Genomic DNA, 24,529 nt, shown 5'->3' on the forward strand with positions numbered 1-24,529 from the left:
CGACAGCCTCGGCGGCTGCTGCTTCTGCAGCGCAGCACAATCGTGAGCCAGCGTTTGAAATGTGGGCCTGAGGGAATTTTCTGTCTGTGCCAGATGCATTGGCCTTTTGAACTTGGTATGCAACCCAGGCTCCCCTGTTCAGAAATTCTAGGCAATCATTGGTTGCGGACATTAAAGTGCCACCCAGACATGACCGCTCTTCACGCCATTGCACGACATTGCAGCAGAACTCCTATCCCCACGATACATTCCAGACGCACCTGCGGCCCGAAGATGAGCTTGATGGTGCGCGCAACAAACCGCCGGCTGAGCGCCGCTACCAGCTCCGCGCGAAGGTCAATGGCGCCCGGGGAATCGGCGACGCCACGCACCTGCCCAGCACCGACGTTTTGAGTGACTATACACTGAAATCGCCCCTGTGACAAAAAACAAGTGGAATTCCAGGGCCACTTTTCCTCAGGACTCTTCAGTAAAGGTAAATCCGTCAAGCATGCAGGCAATAAAAAGGGTGAACCACTAAGAACCATCTGGGGCCTTAGGTGCAGAGCAATACAAATTGTGGGTAAGGGGGTCTGGGCTGGTTTGGAGTTTGTAATTGTTGCCAGGATGGGGGGCCAAAAAGCATCATGACTTAAGCAGGGCGGCACCTGCGGCCAGATCTGCGCGGCCTGCGCCTGCAGCTGCCGCACAAACGCCTGCACACCCTCCGGTCCCGGCAGCCCAAACGGTCCGCCCCCCTGCAACACACAAACACACGTCCGTCAAACTCTCCTCACAAACAGGCCATTCTTTGGTGGCATGATTGCCTACATCGGATATCCAAAGACCCCACTTGAGATGCTCAGCCATGGAGCCAGACTATCACAGATTACCAACCGGTCATCAAACATCCAGAAGCCGCCCTCGTTCAAGCACTCTATGCTTGGTCTGTGGCAGCCCTGGAGCCGTGCTCACAATTCCCCTTTCACAGAGATCAGGCCTGAGACATGACAAGCATTGTTGTGCTTCGGTGGGGACGCCACAGGGCAACTATGCAGCTGCCACGCAGCCAGCTCCAGGCCTGCTTAGGCAGGGACGCCCGAGGGGCATGATTGAAAATCAAAGCAAGCAAGATGGAACGCCCACCTGCGGCAAGGCGGCCGGCTGCACCCCGATCGCCGATGAGATGCGCTCGTAGAGCAGCCGTGCGCGCCGCGCGGCCTCGGCTTCGCCCGGCTGCATCGGCGCCAGCCGCTCGACGAGAGCCGCGTCGCCCGTCTGCGCCAGCACCCGGCCCCGCACCTCCTCTGCGCGTGACAAGTACACAGCGCATTGGCCAATTTTGCATAATTCCATCAAGCGCACCACTCATCGGCCTCTATGCACTGTGACCCCGTCACTGCTGCTGATGGCGCATGGCCTGCCTACATCAACAATCCTTCCACCCCCTAGGTGCGCCGCTCAAATTATAATTTGAGCATCTGCGGCATCCATAAAACCCTCAGGCCGTCCCAAAAAAAGTGCCTCTGGTCCCTCCACAGAACAACCATCCTGCCCACACAATAGACCACCCCACGCAATCTTCCTCTTGCCTTGGCAGGTGCAGGCACATGCACGCATCTGCGACGGCCAAGTCAACGAGGCGCGCCATTCCGGCGGCCATCGGCTTTTTCCTTCTCAAAAAATCTCCCAACATCAGACAACAACCCATCCTCTTCTTGCGCTCGGCAGGTGCAGGCACATGCGCGCACCTGCAACGGCCGAGTCGATGAGCCGCGCCATTTCGGCGGCGAGCGGCTTGCGGATGCCGGCCCCGGGAGCGCCAAGCACCCAGTCAACGACCATCCACAGCTGCGAAGGGTCGAAGCTGGCGCTCTTGGCGCTCTCCACTACTAGGTTCTCCACCCGGTTCCAGCGCACGCGGCCGCCCTCCAGCACCAGCTCCTCAAAGCTGCCCCTGGCGAAGCGATATTGCAGGACGCAATCAGCTAGTGCAAGAATTACCATTACAGCTAGGGATATTAATACCGGCCAGGCAACCTGGCAGCACACTCACATAATGCCAAGCGGGAATGGTGGAAACAAAATGCAAACTCTGGGCTGGCAAGGACGGTGAAGCTTGCATTGCTAATTCACTTGTGAGCCTACCTGTATTGAGTTGGACAAGTGAAAAGGGGAGACTCTGGCGTCAAACTCAAAAGAGCATCGACTGCGAATGGTGAAGAAGAGATGCAATTGCAGGCTGACGGGCGCAGTGCCGCCTACATGGCGCTTGCACTCGGAACTTCAGCCAAAAAGCGCCATCCCCTTTTCCGACTGGGCAGCCCCATGCTCTTTTAAGCATGTTACAGCGCCGTAGCAGCGTGATTGTGTTTGCACAGCAGCACGCGGGCTCCCTTCCAATACGTCACAATAATGTTGCAGAGCAGCATTCTACTTCCCAAACCAGGCATAGAACGTTAAGATATGAGCACGTTGCCTCTGGTGCAACCTTCTGTCGTGAACGTATTATGGTCCATACTTCGGTTAGCCAAATTGATGATCAGGTTGCGAACCTACGATTGTGCTTCTTCACCGTTGTTTCTGGTATGTGTCTGAACCACGCTGCCTTGATGTGGGGGCGTACTTGCAGCAGAGAAATGAGGATATTGCCATTCTTCTAGCTCTGCAGAGGGGTAAGCCCCTTGCAAAATTTTTCAACATGCACGCACCTGAGCTCTGGCGCGGGGTCTGTGAGCAGGCGGCGGGCCATGTAGGGGTAGGCCTTGCCCAGCAGCTTGTAGTCTGCATCAGCCTGCAGCGCCAACCCCTCCAGCACTGTGAGCGAGCGCAGAATCAGCGCGTAGTATGCCGGCACCCGGAACGGGAAGCGGAACAGGACGCCGCCCAAACCATCCACGATTGCCTGCAGCGCAGAAGATAGGGAGAGAGACATTGAGGAATAAATGCAGATTGGAAGGGTACAATATCATGCAAGGGTGTGTCTAACTTTATTCACAGAGTCTCAAAATATGTAGCCATCTGCAACAAACTGCAGTGCATTTCAATAGCTTTGCATGCAAAGTCACTGCTACCATATTGTAAGATGCATGTGCACACTTGTCTTCCAAAGCAGAACGCCAGTGTCTATCAACTCACAGACTGATGGCAACACGCCAATTTGCTGAGTCCTTTGCCGTATCTATACATCCGCCTTCTGAGACACAGCTTCCCCGCGTAAAAGGCATGTCTTGGAAGCAGCCTTCCTTTGCAGGATATGCTATCACATCATGCCATGCCCCTGGCCTCAGCCGGACCCGGATCCCTAGGCCTGCAGATGCTTAACTCCATAGAAGGCGGCACACCTTGAAGTTGAGCTGCGCGACTGAGCGGTCGAGGACGTTGTCAAAGAAGCTGGCGAGCGCTGGCGCGATGGGCGAAGTGTCCACGGACCGGTCCATGAACTCCAGCGTGTAGTAGTCCCGGCACATCGCCTGCGCCCGCAGTGACAATTTGAATCAAACTCCAATTTCATGATTTTAACATTTATCTCATATGCAATGCCATGCTGGCTGCCAATCTGCATGCTGGCAGCTGCCACAACACCGGCCATGCAAGCGGCATACGGATCTTCAAGCACACGACAGTATGCCACATCTATTAGCCTACGGAACGAAAGCCTGGTGCATGCAAGACACAAAATTGCCCCACATTTAGGCCAGCGCAAAGTGTTGCAAGAGGAAACTCATTCAGAGTGGCATGCGATGCGACATGATGATTCCTTGCGCAACCAATCAAATGCAATTTTCACCCTCAGGATACAAACGCTTCAAAAAGTCTGTCCTCTGTGAGCTTGGATCCTTCTGTGCCTGATCAGGCATGATGGGGCACATGAACGATGTGTGATCCACCCCACCTGGTAGTCGCGGTTGACGAGGTGGACCACGTGGGCGATGATGGCGTAGCGCGCGTTCTGGGGCGCCTCGCTCATCATGCCAAAGTCCAGGTAGCACAGATCGCCCTGTCGAGTAGCCAGCAGGTTGCCTGGACATTCCAGCACACACACTTGGCTGGTCAAATCCGAAGATATCTGGGATTTCACAGAATTGCCATACCTAGAGTCCCAATATGCCCATACCAAGACTCTATAAAGTCTATGCAGCCGCTCCTTCGCATGCCCAAGTCCCAGGATATAGGATTGCCAGGACTGTAAGGCAGGCAGCTTTCTGTTCCAAGAGGGGCACCACATGTTACAGACGCTGCATTGCCTGCTGTGACAGGGGATGCTCTTTTGGAACAAGAAGATGCCTGATGGCACATTGCAGCCAAACAAAGCTGCCATTTTGAAATCCTGAGGCCTGTCCCTCGCTCCAAGTGATGTGCTTGAGAAGTCTCTTTCTGCAATGTTGAAGTTTCGAGCCTACTCCTCCTCTGTGTGGTGCTGTGAGAAAGCTTCTTCCAGCATCCATTGGACCTATAATCTTGTGCTTCAGACCTCTGATGAAATGTGACAGATCAATGCTGAGAGGCTGTCCTCCCGCACCTGGGTGGGGGTCCGCATGGAAGTAGCCGTGCTCCAGCAGCTGCCGAAGGGTGCACTCGATGCCCACGTCCACAAAGTCGATGATGTCTAGTCCGGCAGCGGCCATGGCGGCCTTGTCGGTGAGCTTGACGCCGTCGACCCACTCCATGCAGAGCACGCGCCGCGCCGTGTGCGCCCAGATTATGCGCGGCGTTCGGATGCGGGGAACGCTGCCGTACAGCTCCTGCGAGGTTGTGTGTGTCAACGCTGAGTCACCTTACAGGGTTCATGTAAATGCTGAGTCACCCAGACAAGTGACGGGCGCAGCAAGCAAATTGCATTGCCAGGCTCTGCTTGCTGCGTCATTGCTTGCAGAGGTGATGCATTCAACATAAAAGCATGCTGCCTGCACCTGCCAAATAGGGACGGCTTTATATCACATGATCAACATTGGCACAAGCCTACTTGATCATCGAAGGCTCTTTGGTATGTGCTCCAACCCCCAAAGCATTCATGCATTCAGAAGTTTTGGTGAAGACACCGAAGAACCCAGAGAACACAGAGCGGGCAAGACTTGGCAATGAAGATGATGAAACAATGCCTACTAACAAATGCGCGAGAGTGAGTGGGAAAGGGACCTTGCACCCCACCTGGAACTTCTCTGCGCTGAGGCCCTCCTGCACGTAGTCCAGCTCCCCAAACAGCCGCGAGGCAAACTCGTCCACCAGCGGCGTCAGCGGCTGGAGCTGCAGCAACACACAGACACACCTCAACATATCTGCGAACAGCGCTAGGCATAATCACTGGCTTTGCTGGGACATATAGAGTTTGCACACAATGCCCCGAGGTTGCCCATTCCTTGCTGTCCGTTGCCTTGGGACATCCCTGCAACTGAAGACAAGGAAAATGGAGAATCACGGCGCATTGCCGAAGCCACCTTATTCGCCCTACTGCAACTCACAAACTTTTGCCCCGTTCATCGTCATGCACAGCCTAAGAAACTGCCATGGGCCTTACTAAATTCCAAGGACTTCGCATGGCGCAGGGTTGTGATTTTCCTTACACATTCCTAGGCCCAGTGTTACAAGTAAATGAGTGCTGCAGGCGAGTGAACAGTCGCTCAAATCTGCCGGTGTTGCTAGTGATGGGGGTGCTGACGCGCACTTGCAACGGCAGTTTGAGGCGGGGGAGCGAGGCGTCAAAGGCGGTCATGAGGCGCCGCAGAAGCACCATGTCGATGGCAATGTTCTCCCCGATGCCCGGCCGCTGCACTTTCAGCGCCACTTCCTCCCCAGTGCTGCGCAGCCGGCCCCGGTACACCTGCATGCACGCCACAAGTAGTTGCTTCGGCGCCAAGGCGGCCGCCGCTAAAGCAGCTTCCAAGGGAGGCGCTCCGACTGCAGAGAAATACGCTAGCAAGGCCGGTGCTTATGCGCCCGGAGGACCCATCCCTCTGTCAGTGACAGCTTCTGCAGGGCGAGGAATTTGATAAACCAGGTTTGAGGACCTTCTCTACGACCTTCTGTACGACCTTCTGTAAGGTCTTCTTAAGGAAGGGTACAGGCTCTGTTTGCAAGTTTAACAAGAGGAAACAGCAGTCATGAGAGGACTTCGGTCCATGGCTGGCCCATGTGTATTTTCAGCCCTCTGCATGCAACAGGTCGAGACAAACAGGATGGATAATTGCTGTGACATCTGTCCTCAGTCTAGGTGCAGGTCTGAGCGGGCGGAGAAGCGTCCCGGGGTGCCTCCTGTTCCAACTGTTGCCACAACTGCCGCAAAAGAGCAGCAGAAGAACAAGAAGCCTCTTCACTGGCATAAAATAGTCACACCAGCCAATGTGCAAGCGTAACAGCTCCCACGAGGCGGAATTGGCAACATCCAGGATTTGGCCGTACATGACCTTGAATTCCAAGAGACATCTTTTCATGTGGCACCTGCAATGCTTCACTGCCCATGCGAGGAAAAGAGTATTGAGTGCATGTGGCGCACACCTGGCCCAGGCTGGCGGCCGCCACAGGCTCGGGAGTGATGTCGGACAGGATGGCGCTGGCCGGCTCCCCAAGCTCCTCCTCGATCAGCTGCAGCGCTATGTCCGTCGGGAACGGCTGCAGCCGATCTTGCAGCTCTGCCAGTGTCTGCAGGCCGAAACACACAATCTCACCAACACTGCAAAATTCACAATCTTATTCTGAATATCAAGCACCCTGAAGGCACCTGAAACAGTGGTTCTTATGAAGATTTTGGGGGGGAAGCCAATGTGGCGAAAAACAGATGCAACATAGAACTATTGAAGCCACAAAAATGGCTAAAAGCTGGCATACTAGGAAAATTTCTCCCAACACCGGTAATTTGGGCGAAATTCTACTGAAAAGGGATGAAATGCGGCTTCCTGCGCTGGTGAGTTATTTTTCAGAAGCCAATGAATGGCTTCAAAGTAGGACGCCCTCATATAGTTTATGCACCACAAAATGTCCTGTTCATTTGTCAAGAGCCACATTGGCTTCAGAACGCCACTAAAAGAAACCCTGTCCTGAAAGGCAGCAACTGCCCAAGGGAGCCTTTTGAGCAGGGGCACAGAGATTTGGGTATGAACAAGCTCAGACCAACATGAGGTAGACATGCAGTGCTCGATACACAGGCATGCTGGCTGACATGGAACACCGATGATAACAACTCAGCAAGCTCTGCGATTGGCTTCAGAGCGCCTGCAGAACTTTTTTGAATGCCAAAAACCAAGAGGGCAGGGTGGGCACCTCGAGGTAGATCTGTGGCAGCAGGTCTGGCCGCGAGGAGAGGGCCTGCCCAATCTTCACAAAGGAGGGGCCCAGAGACTGCAGCGCGTTGCACAGCTGGCGCGCCCTCAGCTTGGCATTCTGCTCCAGCTGGCCCAGCGCATAGTCCTGCATTGCATGCATGCAGCGCTCGTAAAGGGATACATTCAATTGATGCATGGTACTATTTACCCTTTATCTTAAGGGTCGAGCGCCAGACGCTACCCTACAGAGCTGTGCCCTCTGCGGCATATCGTGCTGCACTGGATCCTCACCACATGCCCACAGCAGATCTCAGGACTCTACAGTGGCAAAATTTGGTTGCCGACGTGTAGCGATCAGCCACAGCAGCGGGAATTGCCTGTTGTGCACCTCTTGCTGCATTGCTAGTCGAGCAGCACTGATCATAATATGCACTGTATCCATCTGTCCTGCACAGGGGATATCTAAAGCCCGTGCACTCATCACCGCATAAACTGAGAATACATACTTCCATCCGGACAGCGAGCCATGGCAGGGGCAGAAACAGGCTGCCATGCACCTTGAGCACGTTGCCGATGCAGCCGGCGAGAGTGCTGGCAACCTTGACTGCACGCGCGCTGATCTCAACCTCCCTCCCCTTGAGCGCCTCTGACAGCTTGGCAGGGTTGTAGTTCACCCCCATCTCCGTCAGCAGCGCTGGCATGTCTGGTGTCAGCATCTTCAGCTCCATCGCTTCCACCTGTAGGTTCATAACATAAAGATCACCTCAAGGTCAGCCGGGCACTACCATTCAAAGCATCATGATCCTGAATGGGCGTCAGGCTTTTCTTGGTCACAAACTATGATAAGCAGGGGAGGCAGAGCTCTCAAGCACTGCTCGCTGGGAGATCTTGATTGGTGATTTTGCGCAAGCATTGATTGAGCAAGGCACTTGTTGGTTGAATATTGTATATCGCAGTGTTCATCAGAGAAACAGCTCACCCAGTCCTTCTGCCCGCTCTCTGTGAAGAACCAGTCACCCAAGCTTGTGGCACTCTGAGGCGCAGCTGCTGCCAGTCTCTGGCTAGATCTGTGCTGCCTCTGCCTCGACGCAACATCAGCCGGAACAAAAGAGGGATACTTTGTGGGTCCACAGCGCCGTGACCTGCTGTCAGCGAAAGATAATCCTCAGCAGATGTCCATGCCAGTCCACTGCTGAGAACCTCAAGCGCGGAATTCTCGCGCGAAGCAACCATCGAGAATATCCCAAAGATTCATTTAGAATGCCTTGTAGGGAACAAGTCATCAGACTTGTACGAGAACAAGAATAACAAAGACTTCATGACATGCCAGCTTGAACGTAATCTGCTGTACATGGACCCCAGCATATTTTCGTCTCACCGTAAGCTGTTGTGTGCGCATCTCGATTGTTCGCTTGTGTGGCAGAACGGCCTGCCAGATGTCTCAGCCTGGCATGAACTCCTCAACAGAGCAGTCTCCATCCTATCCCTCGGAGATACACAGTTCCTCAGTTTTGTGTATTACCGTACATGTCTTGAAAAGAGTCAAATTTTCTTGCAACGATCATCTACCACACTAAATTTGCCGTGCGGAGTTCTGAAGCAATCAGCAAACTGCTCCCAGATCGCTCCACGTCCAAAATCCTAGCTGCCACGTTGGCAGGCCCCAGATGAAGAGTCATTTACATATTTGAAAACAGATTTTGAAGGGAAAAGGTCCTCAGGAATTAGAATATCTTCTATATGCAGATCTGTTCCAGTGATTCGAGCTTGGGTGCTTGCTGACCACGTTGCAATTGGGCACCTGCATGCGTACCTCAAATCATGCATGTGATGATGACATGCACAAGCATGCATGCAAACGAAGCCTTAGTAATCACAGTTGCATGCAAAAAGACTATTCAGACAAGGCAGGGGCCCCGCAAATTGCTGCTCAAGAGCACACGCACCACCAGTACAGCTGCATGCTAATCTGCCCATCAAGCCGCTGCAGAACTGTACGGCTTTGTGTACACAACATGTTTGTCAAGGCTTGGCCGTACAATTCCTTCACAACCCAAAACCTGTCCCACTGTTTGTTTGTAAAAATAGATAGTCCAGGTGCGAGCCACGATCACCCCAAACCCAACCTAACATTGCTGAAGCTTGAACTCTTATTCAGGTAGGTCCAACATGGCAGTGCCTAGGTATGTCACTTCGGACAGCGGTGTTCTGGTCCACATGGACAGGAAATCCCAATCTTTGTCATCGCATCATACATGATAGCGATGCATGACTGTCACACTTTAAAGAATGGACGGTCCTTAAGAAGACCTTACAGAAGGTCCTAGAGAAGGTCCTCAAAGCTTGTTTTTCAAATTCATCGCCCTGCAGATGCTGTCACTGACACAGGGATGGGTCCTCCAGACGCATAAGCACCGGCCTTGCTAGCGTACTTCCCTGCAGTCGGAGCGCCTCCCTTGGAAGCTGCTTTAGCAGCGGCCGCCTTGGCGCCGAAGCAGCCGGTGAACGCTGCAGCTGCCACAAAAGCCGCGACAAGAAACACCGATCCCACCGGCACCACTGTCTTGATGATGATTGCGTCCCTCTTGCTGGATGACGCGAGCTGCAATTGCACACCGACCTTTCAGGCTCTCTTAAAATCTGAAGCGATATGTTTTTGGTGTCATTGCGCTGTTCTTGCCTGCAGCTGCTGGTGTGAGGTTGAAGCTTGCGCAATATCTCATTATGCTGCTTATGTTCTGCCCAGATGCCTTCAATGCATTGATTACAGCAGTAGGGAGTCAAGGCTCGGCAGCACGTTATGCAAACTCCAACAGTAAAGATGGATAACATGTGTGTTCTGACCTCGCTGGCGGTGCCTGCATAGTATAGCTGCCCAGAGCCGACGGCTGCCCCGTTGGTGCAGTTGCCAAAGTACGTCACCGTGCCGTTTTCACACTCCGTCCGTGGACCTACGCTCAGCAAGAGAAAGTTCAACTAAGAACAATCCTAGCACTTTTTGAGTAGACCAGTTCCAAGAAACACCTGGCTACCAGGCAGATGGCTGACCTTGATCATGCATGCATGCACAATACATGAATTGCAAGGCCTGTGCCCGCTGATATGCTGGCATTGAGTGCAGAAGCAATGCAGCAATAATATATCACAGGTGCAGTAAGAGAGCTGCAGGGTTGACTCAGCTCGCCCGAGGGCTAAGGGGGATTAAGCAGATGCGCGCCTGCCGGGGGAAAATCTGGGAAGGGTGAGTTGGAGGGTGCCGCGGCCGGCGGCGGTGCGGTGCCGAGCTCCGGCAGCGGTGAGAAGTCCGCAAGATACCAGGGGCGCAGGCCCAGACCTGCATCAGAATAACCCCTTGATTAGAGAACCCTCAGGGGAGTTTACGCCGCATTGTCTCCTCTCAAACAGCATTTCCCCTTTGGGTCCGGCTGAGTGTCAGCATCCAGAGATGTGGGGCTGTGGTTGTTTTTTATAATCTCGAAGGCCTGACAAGCTGCATTCTGTTGATGCTCCATGAAAGCAGGAGGGGCCTTATGCTTTTGAAATGGGCATTCTCAGACCCATGAGGAACTCAAGAAGCTTGGAGAGCAATAATCCAGGTGTTGCTTGACGTACCCAGTCCTTGAGGACTGGGAAACGTGTGATAGTCATAACAATGATAATGGTATTAAGAGCATTACCGTACTAATAGTTTAATAGTAAGAACGAAAGGAAAGTGTCAAAAGTGTCTGAAATCGCATACCTGTGGACATGTAGCTGGTTCCCCCGGTCAGGGCATTGACCTTGAACCACTGTAACTGGCGGTAATCATCCGCAAGGATGCCACCAGTTCCGTAGGAGTCCGGCTGCCAAGACCTGAACAGACCCCATTTGAGATATTTAAACCAATTGCACTGACTGCATGGTAAAATGCGCTTGTGTCCCACCGCCTGCTTGCAGTATCCACTCTTGTGCAGGCGCCCTTTGCATTGGGCTCTTTTGCAAGCATGCCAAGTGCAAGCCGTTTTTGCAAGCATGGGAACTGCAGAAGCTTAACATGTACTTGATCACGGATGGCAGTTTTATTAAGCTATCTCTGGTGCGAAAACAGCAGGCTGCTTACCACTAGAACCACTTCTCAATCATGGCATACCAGCGATATACACCCTTCAAGAAAAGGACAATCACCCAAGCATGCATCACACCAGCAACCGTAACTGGTGTAATTTCTTGTGGCAGGGCTCTCACCAGTAAAACCAGTTCTCGATCATGGCATGCTGCCCATCAGCCGCCTCTAGCTCGTTGTTCATATAAGCCACAATGGACCGGAAGCACGTCTGCTCATCCGCGCTATTGAACATGGATCCAAATTCGTCCACGACAGCCCCAAACACACGGCAGGCCCCTCCGTCCGTGGGGCAGAAACCTGCATGGGTTCTGAGCACTTGGTCATTGGCGCAAGATAGAGTTGCAAGGGTTGCTCAAAATCATGAAAAGGCTGTAGAACCTGCAAGGTGCAGCTGTTAGGCACGAGCAAAGAGTTAGCTTTTGTTGACAAAGATGTACCAGAAGTATCAGCCTGCTTCATGACTGGGAATTGGGCATTCAGAGCTTGGATTCAGAGCTTGCAGAGCAGGCAAACAGAATTCATCTGAGCACGGGCTTGTTTATTCAGACATTGAAGTACAACGAGTGGACAAACTACAATGGTGGAAGCAGGCCTGCATTGAAAACCAGGCACGTTGAACACTCCAAGGGGTTGCAAAAAATATCCAGAATGGAATCAGCGCTAACCTGGGCTGAGGGTGAGGTGACCGAATGTCATGGTGAGCTTGTTGTAGAGCGGCTTGCCGGAAGTACCGTAAGTTTGCCCCGTGACCTGTAATAAACAATATGCTACACCTCAAATACCATAGCAGCATGCCAGCTGCAGCAATCTATGTCTTCTGAGTACATCATAGCACATATTGAAGTTCCGCAGATTTGATCAGATCAAAGCACAGCACTTTGGAGTTCATTGTATTGTCATTGCATTGGTGGAGAAAGTGCCATGACCTGGAAAACGTGTAATAATAATAAGCACAGCACTACCGTACCATGCCCACAGTACATACAAGTGGTTTCCTCAAATTTACCTCTCCGCAGTAAATGTGCGGTGCGGCCATGAACTGAGACGCGTATGCTTTCTTGACAAGGCGGTTGAAGAAGGGAGTGGCATCGCTGGCGCCCGAGTTCCGCACCACTGACTGATCGATGACGTACCCGTCGCCTGGTCAGGAACGGCACACTCGCCACGTCAGCATGAGCCGAGGTTTGAGCCAAACTCGTGCAACTGCTCTTGTGGGTGCTCACGTTTTGGGAAAATCACTGAGGGGGGGCACCGCTGCTGCTTAAATTCTGTGCTTTATCACAAGAACCCATGCATCTGTGCCCTCAAACTGCAAACTGATCATGCAGGGATCACATGTTTCCCAGGTGCACCAAAGCAGGTCCAGAGACGGCCAATTTGTTGCTTCACTGGGATACTGTTGTCTCCTCGCTACTTTTTGTCTGGAATTCAAGTTCGCACCATAATTTGCTCCGACCATGGCAGCTCCGGTGCCTTCTCCCAGGAAGAGGCAGTCTGGGCAGATGGGCCACAGGGCATCCATGAGGGCGATGTAGTAATCTGCCAGACCCCCAATGTTGCCGCTTCCCTGCCTGTAATGCCACGGAAGTTCTTGTGCTCAGGTCTCGGACCACGCCTTTCTGTGGTATGTGTGACTCTGCTCATCTCCTTAAAGCGCCATGCATGCTGATGGCCTTTTCCAAGCAGCCCTTTCCTAGCTTCCGGCAAGTAGGCTCTACAAGCTCCGCCGCAATCGTGGTCCATTTTCTTCCTATTCTCTTTGCGATGCCTTACGCAAGGCATGCGTGCGTATGTGTAAAATAAATTTTTATGTGGGTTGAGTTTGGCAGCTAGCTGAATTAAGCAAGGGCGCTCACCAGGTCATTTTGTGGCCATCTGGTTCATTGATGAGATCAAGCACGATTCTGCCTTTTGCCTCTGGGATCTCTGTCAGCACCCGCGTGACCAGCGTGGTCCAATTGCTGATAAACGACTGCACCAGAACAATCACATGAAATTTCCGCATTCTATTGCCAAATTTGGATGAAATGCAGACCAATGAGCCTTACGTGGCTCCCAACAGGTCTCTAGAATGAACTGGTATATAAAACTGCACACCGGCATAACAAACATGCAATCGTTTTCTTGTCAAGGAAGACTGCATGTCTGGCACACACAGGACATGCCAAAGACACACAACTAGCTGTAAAAGGAAAACTGCATTGACTCTTAGGCACGCAATGTCGGCAGCTCAGCCTTGGGCGGCTCAAGCAGATCAATCAGTGACATAGGGGTGAGTTGTCATCATTTTCTGGCAGGCTTCTCCTGCCAGAGGCAAGGTGCGTATGCAGACAAGCTGCATATATGGGCCGCCAAAACCCTACCCTTCATGGACTCACAAGGGTGAGTAACAAGGGGGATAATGCGCACATTAAAGTCCTTGAGCCTGTAGTCGGGGTCGGTGGTGTGGTAGTCGATGTTTACATAAAACCCCTGGTCGACGTAGAATTTGATAACCATCAGGTAACGGTCGTACACCGGCAGCGTGTCGAGAAATTGCGCGGAGCAGATTGAGCCAGGCACCGCCGGAGGGGCCTCGGCAGGGAGGTCCAGGGAGCTACGCGGAAGGTTGGGGAACGAATCCGGCACCATCGTGTACTTGAGGTTCAGCTGCGCGCAGCAGAGAAGTTGTTTAGGCTATGCAACCAGCTAGAAACCATTGCAGGACTGATGCTTTGGAACAACCTGCATGACCCCGCTTGGTAGAAAGTAAAGGTATGGCACCCGATACAGGAAAGGAAAAGCAGTCTGGGCTCTCTCTGTACCATACTCGTCCTAATTCAAGTCGAATTGCACAAAGTCGGATAAACCTTATTAAGGCATTTCTCTAAATCCACATTGTAAGACTGCATACTGCCAACTCCAATGGAATGCTCTCATTAAGAGCTTTCCAAAGCCGCCTTCAAAAATTACAAAGGCTCAATTTATTGGAGATATAAATTATTGTTCGACCCATTGTATTTTATTTTTCGATTAAGTATTTGGCCGAGTGCGGTACGTGAGTGCAACAGAAAATTTCTGACATTAATGCTAATGCATGAAAGCAGTAGAATATGGAGGTAGCTTGGTGCCTTTGAGTGGTTTGTTTAAAGCCCCCCTCACTGAACAGTCAAAGCAGGGCGACAGATAGAGAACGTGCAGTATGGGCTCTCTCTGATCTGCACGGCTGGCAGAAAATTGAGCAGAGGTGGAGAAATTGTACACACTCCCTCATCACACCGTACAATGTACAACTCATATGCTGATGATTGTACAGCAGCTATAAGGCTGGATCCCACACACAAAAGAGGACCCACCGGCTGCACTGGATCCCGTCCTGATGGAACTATGCAGCATCTGAGCTGAACTCGAGGGATGACTCACCGCAGGGGCGACTTGGCACTCGTGCTTGACTGGGATGGGGTCAACTTCAAAGTCAGTGAAGCGGAAGGGCAGTCGAATGGCATTGAATCCCAGCTGCTTCATCCGCCACACATTGGTGGCAAAGTCCTGTGTCACACTGTCCTTGCCCATCCACAGGCCCTCCGGGTATGAAAACCTGCAAGGGGCGAATCCTTCCTTGTCACTGAGCTGCTCCTTTTAATCTGTCCTTAACGTAATTCCCTACAGCTCAGGCAATGATCAGTGCTTCACTCAAACCATGCATTTTTGCACGCGTCTGTCTCAACGACTATGTGTTTCAGCCGCCACGTGCACAGACAAGGCATCTGCAATCCTGGGGCAATCTGAGAAATGTCCTTAGTGCAGAATTGCTCTTGATCTGCTGTAGACCAGGTATTAGTCGGGAGTACACAGGATTCGTGCTGGGAAGGGCTGAGGTGAGGACTGGTACTTACGCAGAATTGAAGCCGAACCACCCGATGCCCCTGAATTTGACCACGTTGCCATCACCATCATAGATGACTCCATTGTTGGTGGTCAGCAGAAGCCCTGAAGCTGCTCCTATCAAGGCCAACCCTGTGAAAGTGTTTTTCCGTCAGTCGGTCTGGCCCAGCTTTCGTGCTGGTGAACACACAGTCTGTCTCTGCAGGAGACCTGATTTCTCTTGGGACCCTGGTTGAGTAAGTACCGATTGCCACCGATGGCCCCAATAATGATAAGCGGTAGAAAATTACAAGCTAGCTACATCTTGTCAGCTTCGAGGCAAATTAAGCTGAAGCTCCGGCAGAGAAGTGCTGAAACACCCATCCTGCGGTCCAGCAAGCGCCCACCTGCTGCGACGAAAACGAGCAACGCTGGTCTCCGTATTCCAAATATTACCATCATATTTGATCTGATTGTTGACGTGCCCCTTCGTCCGTGTACCATGAACACAAGGTTCAACACGCCTCAGCAGGGCCACATGCCGCAGGCACTTCCGACAGGGCAGACTCTACGATGGACAGTAAATGAGTCCTGTCTATTCTGTTTCCGATTAAGAAAGAATAATGATGATACCGTGCATCCAAACAATTAAGAATAGGCCTTATCTCATGGCAGCCTGCACAGTCTGCGCTTCCGGTCGGCGAGGATGGGAGTTACTAATCGGAGGGTTACACCTGTAACGTCGTTTGCTGGTTTCTTTTGTCCAGAGCTGATTTGCGATGAGCGAAGGCATTGAAAGCACTCTTACAAGATAACATGAGCCTTTAAGTTGCACAACAGTCGAGAAATTTAACAACGACGACGTTCAGTGACTCTGCTCGCAGCTTCGACTGCCCTTCTTCTAGCACATCCAGAAGCGAGACATCACTCTGTATCACTATTTCTCTGTCCCTTGGAATATCTTGAGGTATGTTTTGAAGTGCACATTATTTGTGCAATCCGATGAGCTGACGAACTACTACATTTTTGGGTGCTTGAAATTGGTCCCTTTTCAGGCAATTGCAGCCCAAGATTGCTCTCTACAGCCCTAAATATCTTGCCTGTGACGACCCAGTTCAATAAACTCATGGAATTTAATAAAATATGGCATTTCGAGGTTCAGTGACACACCCAATAGCACGGTTATCAAAACTGTGCGGAAGGCCTGCTGTAATTGCCACATTCTCTGCTTCACTCATTCGCGCGCGCGCGGTCGTCATGACAGAACGCAGAGACTGCGGAACTCTGCTGACGAATCTGACCTCCCGTAACAGCTAACTGTAAGGACCTTGCCTGTAACCGGGCAACCAGGCAAAACGCATGCACAGCTTCTGCATGACAGAACCAAAGATCTGGCCTACCCTATCAGCTGAATAAGAAGACCCTTGCTTGATGGTGATCTATCAGGACACATGCATGCAAGGCTAATTTGCAACAGAACATATAAACCACAGATAGCTACCAGATCAGGCCGGACCGAATCAGCAAAACTGCAAAGGCCCTTGCGCAATGGTGAGCAATCAGGACACCACGCATGCAAGGCTCCTGCACGACAGAAAATCACGGCCACAGGGCATGGCTGCCAAATACTGATCCCCCCTGTCAGCTGACTGGAAAGACTGTAACAGAACATAGAGCCCAAGTATGCTACACTTGAGTTCCCCACTCAGCTCAGTGGGGGACCCCGCTGACCTCCGGGATTGGCGGCAAGAAGCCCTTGCCCTCCTCTGCTTCTGTGTCCTCTTCAAACTTGGGCTCCTCTTTGACTGGCACTCGCTCGCACCAGCCACACGTCCAGCACATTGTGCACAGCGCGCAAGAGACTGCAACGAAGCATGCGCATCCCATGGCGATGATAAGGACCAGCGCTCTGTGTGTGATCAGCGGCAGCTGCTCGCGCACCAGGTTCAGCGGCGTTCCCGGCTGCAGCCCTGCGCATTATTCACCCCGAGGTGTATATTATCACCCATTGTATTCAAATATCCACCCCGGTGTGCTGCAGACATGCAGGCCAAAGGGGCGCAGCTTGTCACCCATGGTCTGCCAGATCAGCTCAGAGAGCCAAGAAAAGAAACATCGTAAGCTCTGTACATATTGTACGGCTTGCAAAAGCAGCAGTCTGCGGCCTTGCATACACCTCAAATCAGAATAGAAATTGCCCTGTCTCACTGTAATGTACAGCCGGCAAATGCATCTGTCTGCAGCTTTGCTACACTACATTGACTGTATGCTCACCCAGCAGCAATACAGACAGAGAGCTTGCTGGTTGTGACCTCCCTAGACAGTGCATACTCACCACTGTTCTCTCGGCCGCACCTCAAGGTCGGGTTTAGCAATGTATGTGAGGCAGTAGCATTTTGCAGGAGCAGGCAATGATGTCTGACCTGGCAGGGCAGGGGGCTTGAAGTCCGTGAGGTACCAGGGCTTGAGGCCGACGCCGGTGGGGAACTGCACAGACCCCCCAGTCAGGGCGTTGATGGGCTGCCAGTGGATGTCCCTCCAGTTGTCTGTGTCCACAATGCCTCCAGTGCCTGTGTGCGAAACCACAAATATCTTGAGATGCATGTGATCTGCCATGCCTTTCAGCCTTGATTGAACTAGCCTTGCTGGCTGGCAAACATGTCCATTTCTCTTTGGGAGTAAGCTATCAATCCTCTTGGCTCCGTTTATCTGTGAACATGTGAAAATTTGCAGTTTCAGCAGAGCACAGGACTAGCTTTCATATGCATGAAATTCTGAGGCTGCTGCATGTGGCAACCATCATGCATGGCACACACTGCTGCAAGCACAAGAATCAGGAAAATAGCAAACATCAGTTGACGGAAGTGAAGGCACCTCCAGAGTCTGGGTTGTAGGCCCAGTAGAACCAGGAGGTCATGGGTGCGTGGGGGTATTTCTTGGAAGTGGCAGCCACATTCATCCAGTCCACAATGCCCTGGAAGCACTGCGCCTCCATTATGCTGTCGAATGTGGACCTGCACAGCATTGCAGCAGACCCTTAGCCTGCTGATAACGACATGTATAACTGGCGCCCGCAGCGGGCGCAAGGCCAATCGACCCTGATGGATTTGTTGCTGATCACCCTTGGTTTCATTCATGACCTCGAGATCAGAGGAATGAATCATATATATGCCAAGTGATCACAAGGGCACATCGGCTTGAAGTCGATTTGGCCTAATACATTGCACGTGCCGCAGTAAGCAGAAAGGGCTGCATCGCGGTGTAAAAGCAATGCATGCAGCCTCAAGATGGCTCCAGCAACACATGATTCAGCATGTGAAGCCCACAATTGAGTACTGAATCTTTTGAAGGAGGATGTTGGCTGTTGGTAACAATTTTGCACATCACAAAACCCGGAAGGGTGTATTGCTGCATGTGAAGTCCCTCTCAGTCCAAAGAAAAGCCCATGGAACACTGCGTGGCAGTGCTTCTCTGGCGCCCATCGAAGGGCATGATGGCAGGTATGCTGAGAGATCAGAGAAATGCGCACCCAAACTCGTCGTTGATGGCTGCGAACACGTGGCAGGAGCCCTTGTGGCAGAATCCCGGTGGCGCTGTGAAGTGGCCAAAGGTGTAGTTGTACACCTCGTACTGCCCCAGAGACGGCTTGTAGAAGTCCTTCTGCCCAGACACCTGTCGCCACCAATCGCAAATCAATGCAAATACAGCATTCAAGGGGAACTCGGGCCTGCAACTGTCATCACCCATGCTGCCACTAGACCGCATTACCTACTTGGGGCGCAAAATTTCAAATATCTTCGTCCTGTGAGTAGAGTGGTCCGCACGTTGGCGCTTGCTTAAAGAGTCTTTAGTCTCCACTCCAAGTTATCCGTGGATTCGAGCTCCCCAGCTCCTCAATTTGCAGCTCAAGTTGGACTTGGGCAGGCCATAACTCTTTGGCCCCATTTTCTCAGGTGCTCTTCTAGATTGGGCGGACTAAAGACAGGCAACATGATGGCCCGACATGTGAGAAAGACAGGACATATGACGGCCTGACATGCACTGGCATCCTGCACACATGAAGGTGCTGATTAAAGCAAGGCAGAATGGGGTCCCTGTGAGACTCAGGGTCTCAGAGAGAATGCTGAGATTGAGACTCATGGCACATGCAGCTGCAGCCATCTCAGCACGACACAAGCGGACGCATGTATACCTTTGGGCAGTAGAGGTGAGGGGCTAGGACGACTTGGTTGATGTAGGGCTTGTTGACAACTGCCTCAAAGAAGCCCCTGGCACTGCTGGCCTTTGGGTCCATCGCCAGCTGCTTGGGGTCTATCGCGAACCCATTGCCCCTGCACAGCATCCCTCTGCTCAGCACATGTGATTGCATTGCATTTTTGCGGCGCACCTGGATCTCATGGATTGGTAAAGCATCTTAAAATAAGATTAATGCCATGCATGCCTTCACCAAGTCCTGGCAACCAAACATTTGTATATGCATGGCTGCGTAAGCAGTCTTAGGCCTGAAATCCCATAAACACATATGCAGCAACTGTACTTGTAATTTCGCCAAGAGGTAGGGAGCTTACCAGGTAGCTCCAATGCCTGTTTGTCCAGTACCTGGTGCAAACAGCAGGCACACACATGATCCCCCAATCTGTCTTCACTCCCATTGCTGGAACAGCATTGAAAAATTATGCACATCGAGCCCCTCAAGACACACTTTTTGCAGTCATGATGCATGGTGACAGCAGGTGGACAATCCTCCATCATGCATGCTGCGCCGAACTCAAATCTGCCCAGCATGATTTAGGCAGAGAACAAAGAGGAGCACAATTTGGGGAATTGTGCACACCTTCCACCAGGAAGAGGCAGTCAGGGCAGATGGGCCACAGCGCATCCATGGCATGCATGTATAACATGCTCATGCTGGGGTAGCCATTGTTGCCCTGCCCACACAACATCAAGTTTACATGGCCAGCAGCATAGATGTCTGTGCTTTGTCCCTTGCCATGGTCACCGCAGCAGCTACTGCTTGTGCCAAAAGCACCTCAGCCTTGCTCGTCGGAACTGCCACACACCGAGCCATAGGAACATTGCGATGCACAGCAAATATAAGTCGCTTTTGTCTGCAGTGCTCTGGCTGCAGCCCTTTACCCAGCCAGAAAGCAAAGCAGAATTTGTCTCCAGAACACCCGTGTGACGTGGAAAACATAGCCAGGGCATTCACCTCCCATGTGAGGGTGTAGCCATCGGGTTCATTGATGAGGTCAATGATCAGCCGCCCCTTGGCCTCTGGCGAGTCAGCCAACACATCCTTCACAAGGTCCACCCTACAGCATGCATCCCCCTTCAAATGCAGCATTAAGTGATTCAGCATGCTGAGCCTCAATCATGCAAGGAGGCAGCAACCACTATTCAACACAAGAGCACCCTGTCTCCACTGTCCACTTCCCGGTGCATGCAACAAGCTGTATGTAAGCTGCTCCACTAGGCATGCATGACACCATGGTAATTTGGCGCCCCTTTCACCATGCATGCCCTGGCATATGCCCTGATATGCCAGCAACAAGATGCTTGCACAGCTGTTTTGTTGAGCGGCATGCATGATGACACCATGCAAACTTAGCGCCCTTGTCATCATGCATGCTTTGACATGCATGCATCAAGCTGCATGCATTGTGTCATCCTGCATCATGCCAACTTCTAGTAGTAAGGATTGAGAAGTACCACAGGCCGACCCAGCCGTCCATGTCATAGAGGGTGTAGTCATCTGCGCCGCTGAAGGGGGTGTCTCCGGTGACCAGCGTCTCATGCACGCCAATCGAGTGGAAGTCCAGGTTCACATAGAAGCCCTGGTAGATCAGGTACTGCACTACCTGCATCGCATTGTGCACAGCACAAATCAGCGCACATGCTGGAGCCTTGCAGCATACATGACTTTATGTGGCCTATTTTAAAGGCCTAAATTTAGAGTCTGTCAAAATCACATGGCTCACAGCTCACACATCAAAGCACAAACTGCTGCAGCCCTTCAGCTCACAACTTCCAGAGCCTTGCCGCACTGAACAGTGAACCCTGCAAAGAAACATGCATGCAGCTGACATAAACTGTGGACCGGTAAACTTGCATGCAACAAGGCGTACACTGTCATGCACCCGAAATGCTGGAGCTAAATCCACAGGTTTTGCTTCTGCAGTGCTCAAGGCTTGGCAGGGTGGGGATTCATACCCAGAGGTAGCGGGCGCGGGTGCTCTGGCCAGGCATGGCAATATTGCAGATGCTGCCTGGGACTCTGGGAGGGTCATCGTTGGGCAGCCTGTACTGGGCGAGTTTCATGTTGGGCAGCTTTTTGGGCACAAGACTGCTCCTGACCACATAGTTGCTCGCCTCTGTGCAGTTCCTGGTGTAATCGGCTGGAGGGTCCTGCATGCATGGAGAAGCATAGAATTGTACGCTGTGCATGTCTCTGCCAGCATGCATGCATTGCCACAGAAGTGCGCATGCATGCTGCTGGTTCCTTCTAGCACATGTTCCTTCAGGACATTCTCTCTGCGTGTGCATGAAAACAGCGAGCAGGCAAGTCTGTTGATGTGTAGCAAGCACAAATTTTACATTGAGCACATTTTATGCAATCATCCTTGAGGTGGCAACACAGAGCATGCTTGCTGGCAGATCCAGATCACTACAGATGCAAGAAGAAGAGGCAAGGATGGGAAAATGCAGGAGCCATATAGCAGGCTAGAAGTTCTACGCACCTGGAAATGGGAGAAAGAATAGGGGAGGCGGATGGCATTGAAGCCCAGCTCCTTCAAGCGCCAGACAATGGTGGGGAAGTCCTGCGACATGCTGTCGTACCCCTTGCTCAGGTTGCCTGGCGCTGTCAGTCCTGCATTGAAGCCATACCTGTGTGTGCAGGCAAGCAATACATCAGAGCTCACTTTGACATCCAGAACTGCTTCCAGAACTCTTTTCTGCAGTCGTTGAAACAATCTGCAGGCTGGTACTGATCTGAACGATGACTTTGAGTAATCTGAAGACGCAAAAGATGCCAGGATGGTGCAGGAGCTCTCTGTGAGCAACGTGGTGGTTTGGGGTTTTCGAGGTTGACGAAAGCAAGATCGTACCAGCCTATGCCCTTCATCTCCACAGGCTTTCCCCTCCAATCGATGATGGATCCTTTACTGGTGGTCAAGAGGGGGACTCCAGCAGCAGGCGTGGACGGAGCTTTGGCAGCTTCGAAGCCGTGCAAGAAAGTGCAGGCAGCGACAAGACCAAGAACGATGGCCAATTTGGTACTGCCATTTTTGGGAGAGAAGCCTTCATGCATTGCTGCGAGCAGCACGCCACCAAAGTTGTTGTCTCAGCAAAAAGAAGACACTTTCAGTTAACCATACTCATCGAGACGTGGTTTTCCTCACTATAGCGATCAGGCGGCAATCAGTATTATTCAAGAAGACATCAGCATTTGTTGTGTAATGACCATGCTGCTTACCACTGGATCGCACAAAATCTGAAATGCTACAAAACTTCTGAGCAAACCTTGGAAATTGAAAGGGGAGTAAGATATTTTCGACCATAGCTTCCATAATGTAACCCTAGGGATTGACCCTCCCTCAGCAGTTTTGGCCAGTGAATCAAGACTTGTAAGTTGGATTGAATTAATATATAACTGCAATATTGAACTGCTTCCACATTAGAGGTTCTTCTTAATATAACATGCATATGTGCCAAGCGTGCTTTGAATGTTTGTGATGCAGTCGTCTCTCAACTTGAAGATATGCTAAAGCCAGGGACCACGGCAATGCGGTGTTTGGCAAACTCCTCTTCCACATGACATTGATCATGGTCACCATTGCATTGCGTCTGTCAGTCAGGCCGCTGGACTAAGACTCATGCAAATCAGTCCCGAAATTGCTTGACTGGCTGTGATAAAGGGCAGACACCCCAAAGCTTGCATGTGACCTGGAAAAATGCACAACAGCAGTTAGCCAAGCATGCGCCAGCGGGCCAGCTTATGAGGATTACACGTGTTTTGGACATGTATGGGTACAAGCCCTTTATTACAAGGACAACAAATCTTCACACATCCAAAATCCCTTGTCTCTGTGTCCTTTCATCCGACTGGCGCTCTGAAATGAGGAACAAAAGCAAAAAACCACTATGAGGGGGCAAAGGAATTGCAACACTTGACACTGTCAGACGGATGGTTGCCATCCGTATGCTGACACATGCAAGCATGCTTCTAAAGTACACACCCCCTCAGCAATGAATATACGGGAACCGCTGATACCGGAAGCATTAAAAATATCGCACATGACTTGAAAGGACTTGCACCACTTGATCAGGAGCACAAACTCCCCTTCATGTCACAGCTCTGGTGCCAAAATGTACTGGGGTGCCTCAGGCGCATACCCTCTCTCTCAAAAACACAATTCCCTCTCGTTGGTACTGTGAAATTCCAACCACTCTTTCAGCCGTTGGTGCTGCAGCAAAAGGCAGCACAAATGTGGGAGCCCTTTTGCTGGGATCCCTTGTAAGCTAGAAGCACTGCCTGCATATGCATGCAGGCATGCATTCCTACGGCGCTGTTCTGTTCTGCATATGCTGCAGAAGAGACCAGTTGTCTCCTCATATTGTCTTGCCTCCAACAATCTTCACGGTCACAACTTGGCCACCCACAACTTGCCAGTCCCCAACTCAACGCAGCCATGCCATGCCAGCCATGCCAGCCAAAAAGCTAGCGGATATCATGCGGTGACAGCTTTCCAACCTCTTCTGACATCTTTCCAACCTTGTAAGATCTCAGAAACCTGTTTAAAGAGCCTGGGATGCCTCCAGCCAGTTGAACCAAGGCAGACCTTTATGAATTTCACTTGCCAACTACACGCTCAAATTTTCACTTTCAGAATCACATTCGTTTGCCCTGCTTGCGCCTCAAAGAGTAATGCTAAGCGGGACTATCATGACCCGGCGCAAACTGACCTGATTGCCATATAATGTCGTCCCTTTGAGATCAAGACTGACGCTAAGTGAGCAGCAGCCATCCGATCATATATCAACAAACTTCAGAAGAGGCTGAGGCTTTGTGAGTGGCCGGGGGCGGCCACGTTAGGCTAGCACGCTCGGCCTGCTTCTTCTGACAGCTGTCTTCGCCACTCCATACGATGTCATTAGAGCTCGATGTAGGCTGAGGCTGAGTGAGTGGCGGCGATTCAAGCATCCTCTTCCACTCTCAGAAGAGGCTGAGGCTTTGTGAGCGGCCGGGATCGGCCATGTCGGGCATGCGCCCTCGGCATGCTGCTTTTGACGGCTGTCTCTGCCACTCCATATGATGTCATCAGAGCTCGAGACAGGCTGAGGC

At 51.8% G+C, this 24,529-nt stretch overlaps 4 protein-coding genes across 4 annotated transcripts; 1 reads left to right on the top strand and 3 right to left on the bottom strand.

Annotated features, from left to right (window-relative positions):
• Positions 1-1,674: 1,674 nt before the first annotated feature.
• On the bottom strand, positions 1,675-7,389 carry COCSUDRAFT_15674 (ABC1-domain-containing protein; the record flags this gene model as incomplete). Its single annotated transcript, XM_005647521.1, has 9 exons — positions 1,675-1,936; positions 2,691-2,884; positions 3,324-3,452; positions 3,875-4,002; positions 4,502-4,724; positions 5,131-5,220; positions 5,639-5,800; positions 6,475-6,618; positions 7,237-7,389. 9 exons carry the CDS (start codon positions 7,387-7,389, stop codon positions 1,675-1,677), a joined length of 1,485 nt encoding a protein of 494 aa, XP_005647578.1.
• Positions 7,390-10,429: 3,040 nt separating this feature from the next.
• On the bottom strand, positions 10,430-15,645 carry COCSUDRAFT_63418 (glycoside hydrolase; the record flags this gene model as incomplete). The annotated part of the gene is made up of 11 exons (XM_005647522.1): positions 10,430-10,572; positions 10,978-11,090; positions 11,463-11,640; positions 12,009-12,093; positions 12,350-12,483; positions 12,784-12,914; positions 13,200-13,315; positions 13,753-13,992; positions 14,746-14,920; positions 15,219-15,324; positions 15,594-15,645. The coding sequence occupies 11 exons, from the start codon at positions 15,643-15,645 to the stop codon at positions 10,430-10,432; spliced, it is 1,473 nt and encodes a 490-aa protein (XP_005647579.1).
• Positions 15,646-16,896: 1,251 nt separating this feature from the next.
• On the bottom strand, positions 16,897-22,309 carry COCSUDRAFT_63419 (hypothetical protein; the record flags this gene model as incomplete). The annotated part of the gene is made up of 12 exons (XM_005647523.1): positions 16,897-17,156; positions 17,610-17,756; positions 18,061-18,200; positions 18,716-18,858; positions 19,379-19,517; positions 19,755-19,785; positions 20,021-20,114; positions 20,396-20,498; positions 20,896-21,044; positions 21,397-21,591; positions 21,924-22,071; positions 22,293-22,309. 12 exons carry the CDS (start codon positions 22,307-22,309, stop codon positions 16,897-16,899), a joined length of 1,566 nt encoding a protein of 521 aa, XP_005647580.1.
• Positions 22,310-23,221: 912 nt separating this feature from the next.
• COCSUDRAFT_33226 (hypothetical protein) lies at positions 23,222-24,295 on the top strand. The gene has a single exon (XM_005647524.1). The coding sequence runs from the start codon at positions 23,532-23,534 to the stop codon at positions 23,703-23,705; it is 174 nt and encodes a 57-aa protein (XP_005647581.1). The 5' UTR covers positions 23,222-23,531; the 3' UTR covers positions 23,706-24,295.
• The last annotated feature ends 234 nt before the right edge of the window (positions 24,296-24,529 follow it).

This window comes from Coccomyxa subellipsoidea (assembly GCF_000258705.1).
Source record: "Coccomyxa subellipsoidea C-169, whole genome shotgun sequence".
NCBI lineage: Eukaryota > Viridiplantae > Chlorophyta > Trebouxiophyceae > Coccomyxaceae > Coccomyxa > Coccomyxa subellipsoidea.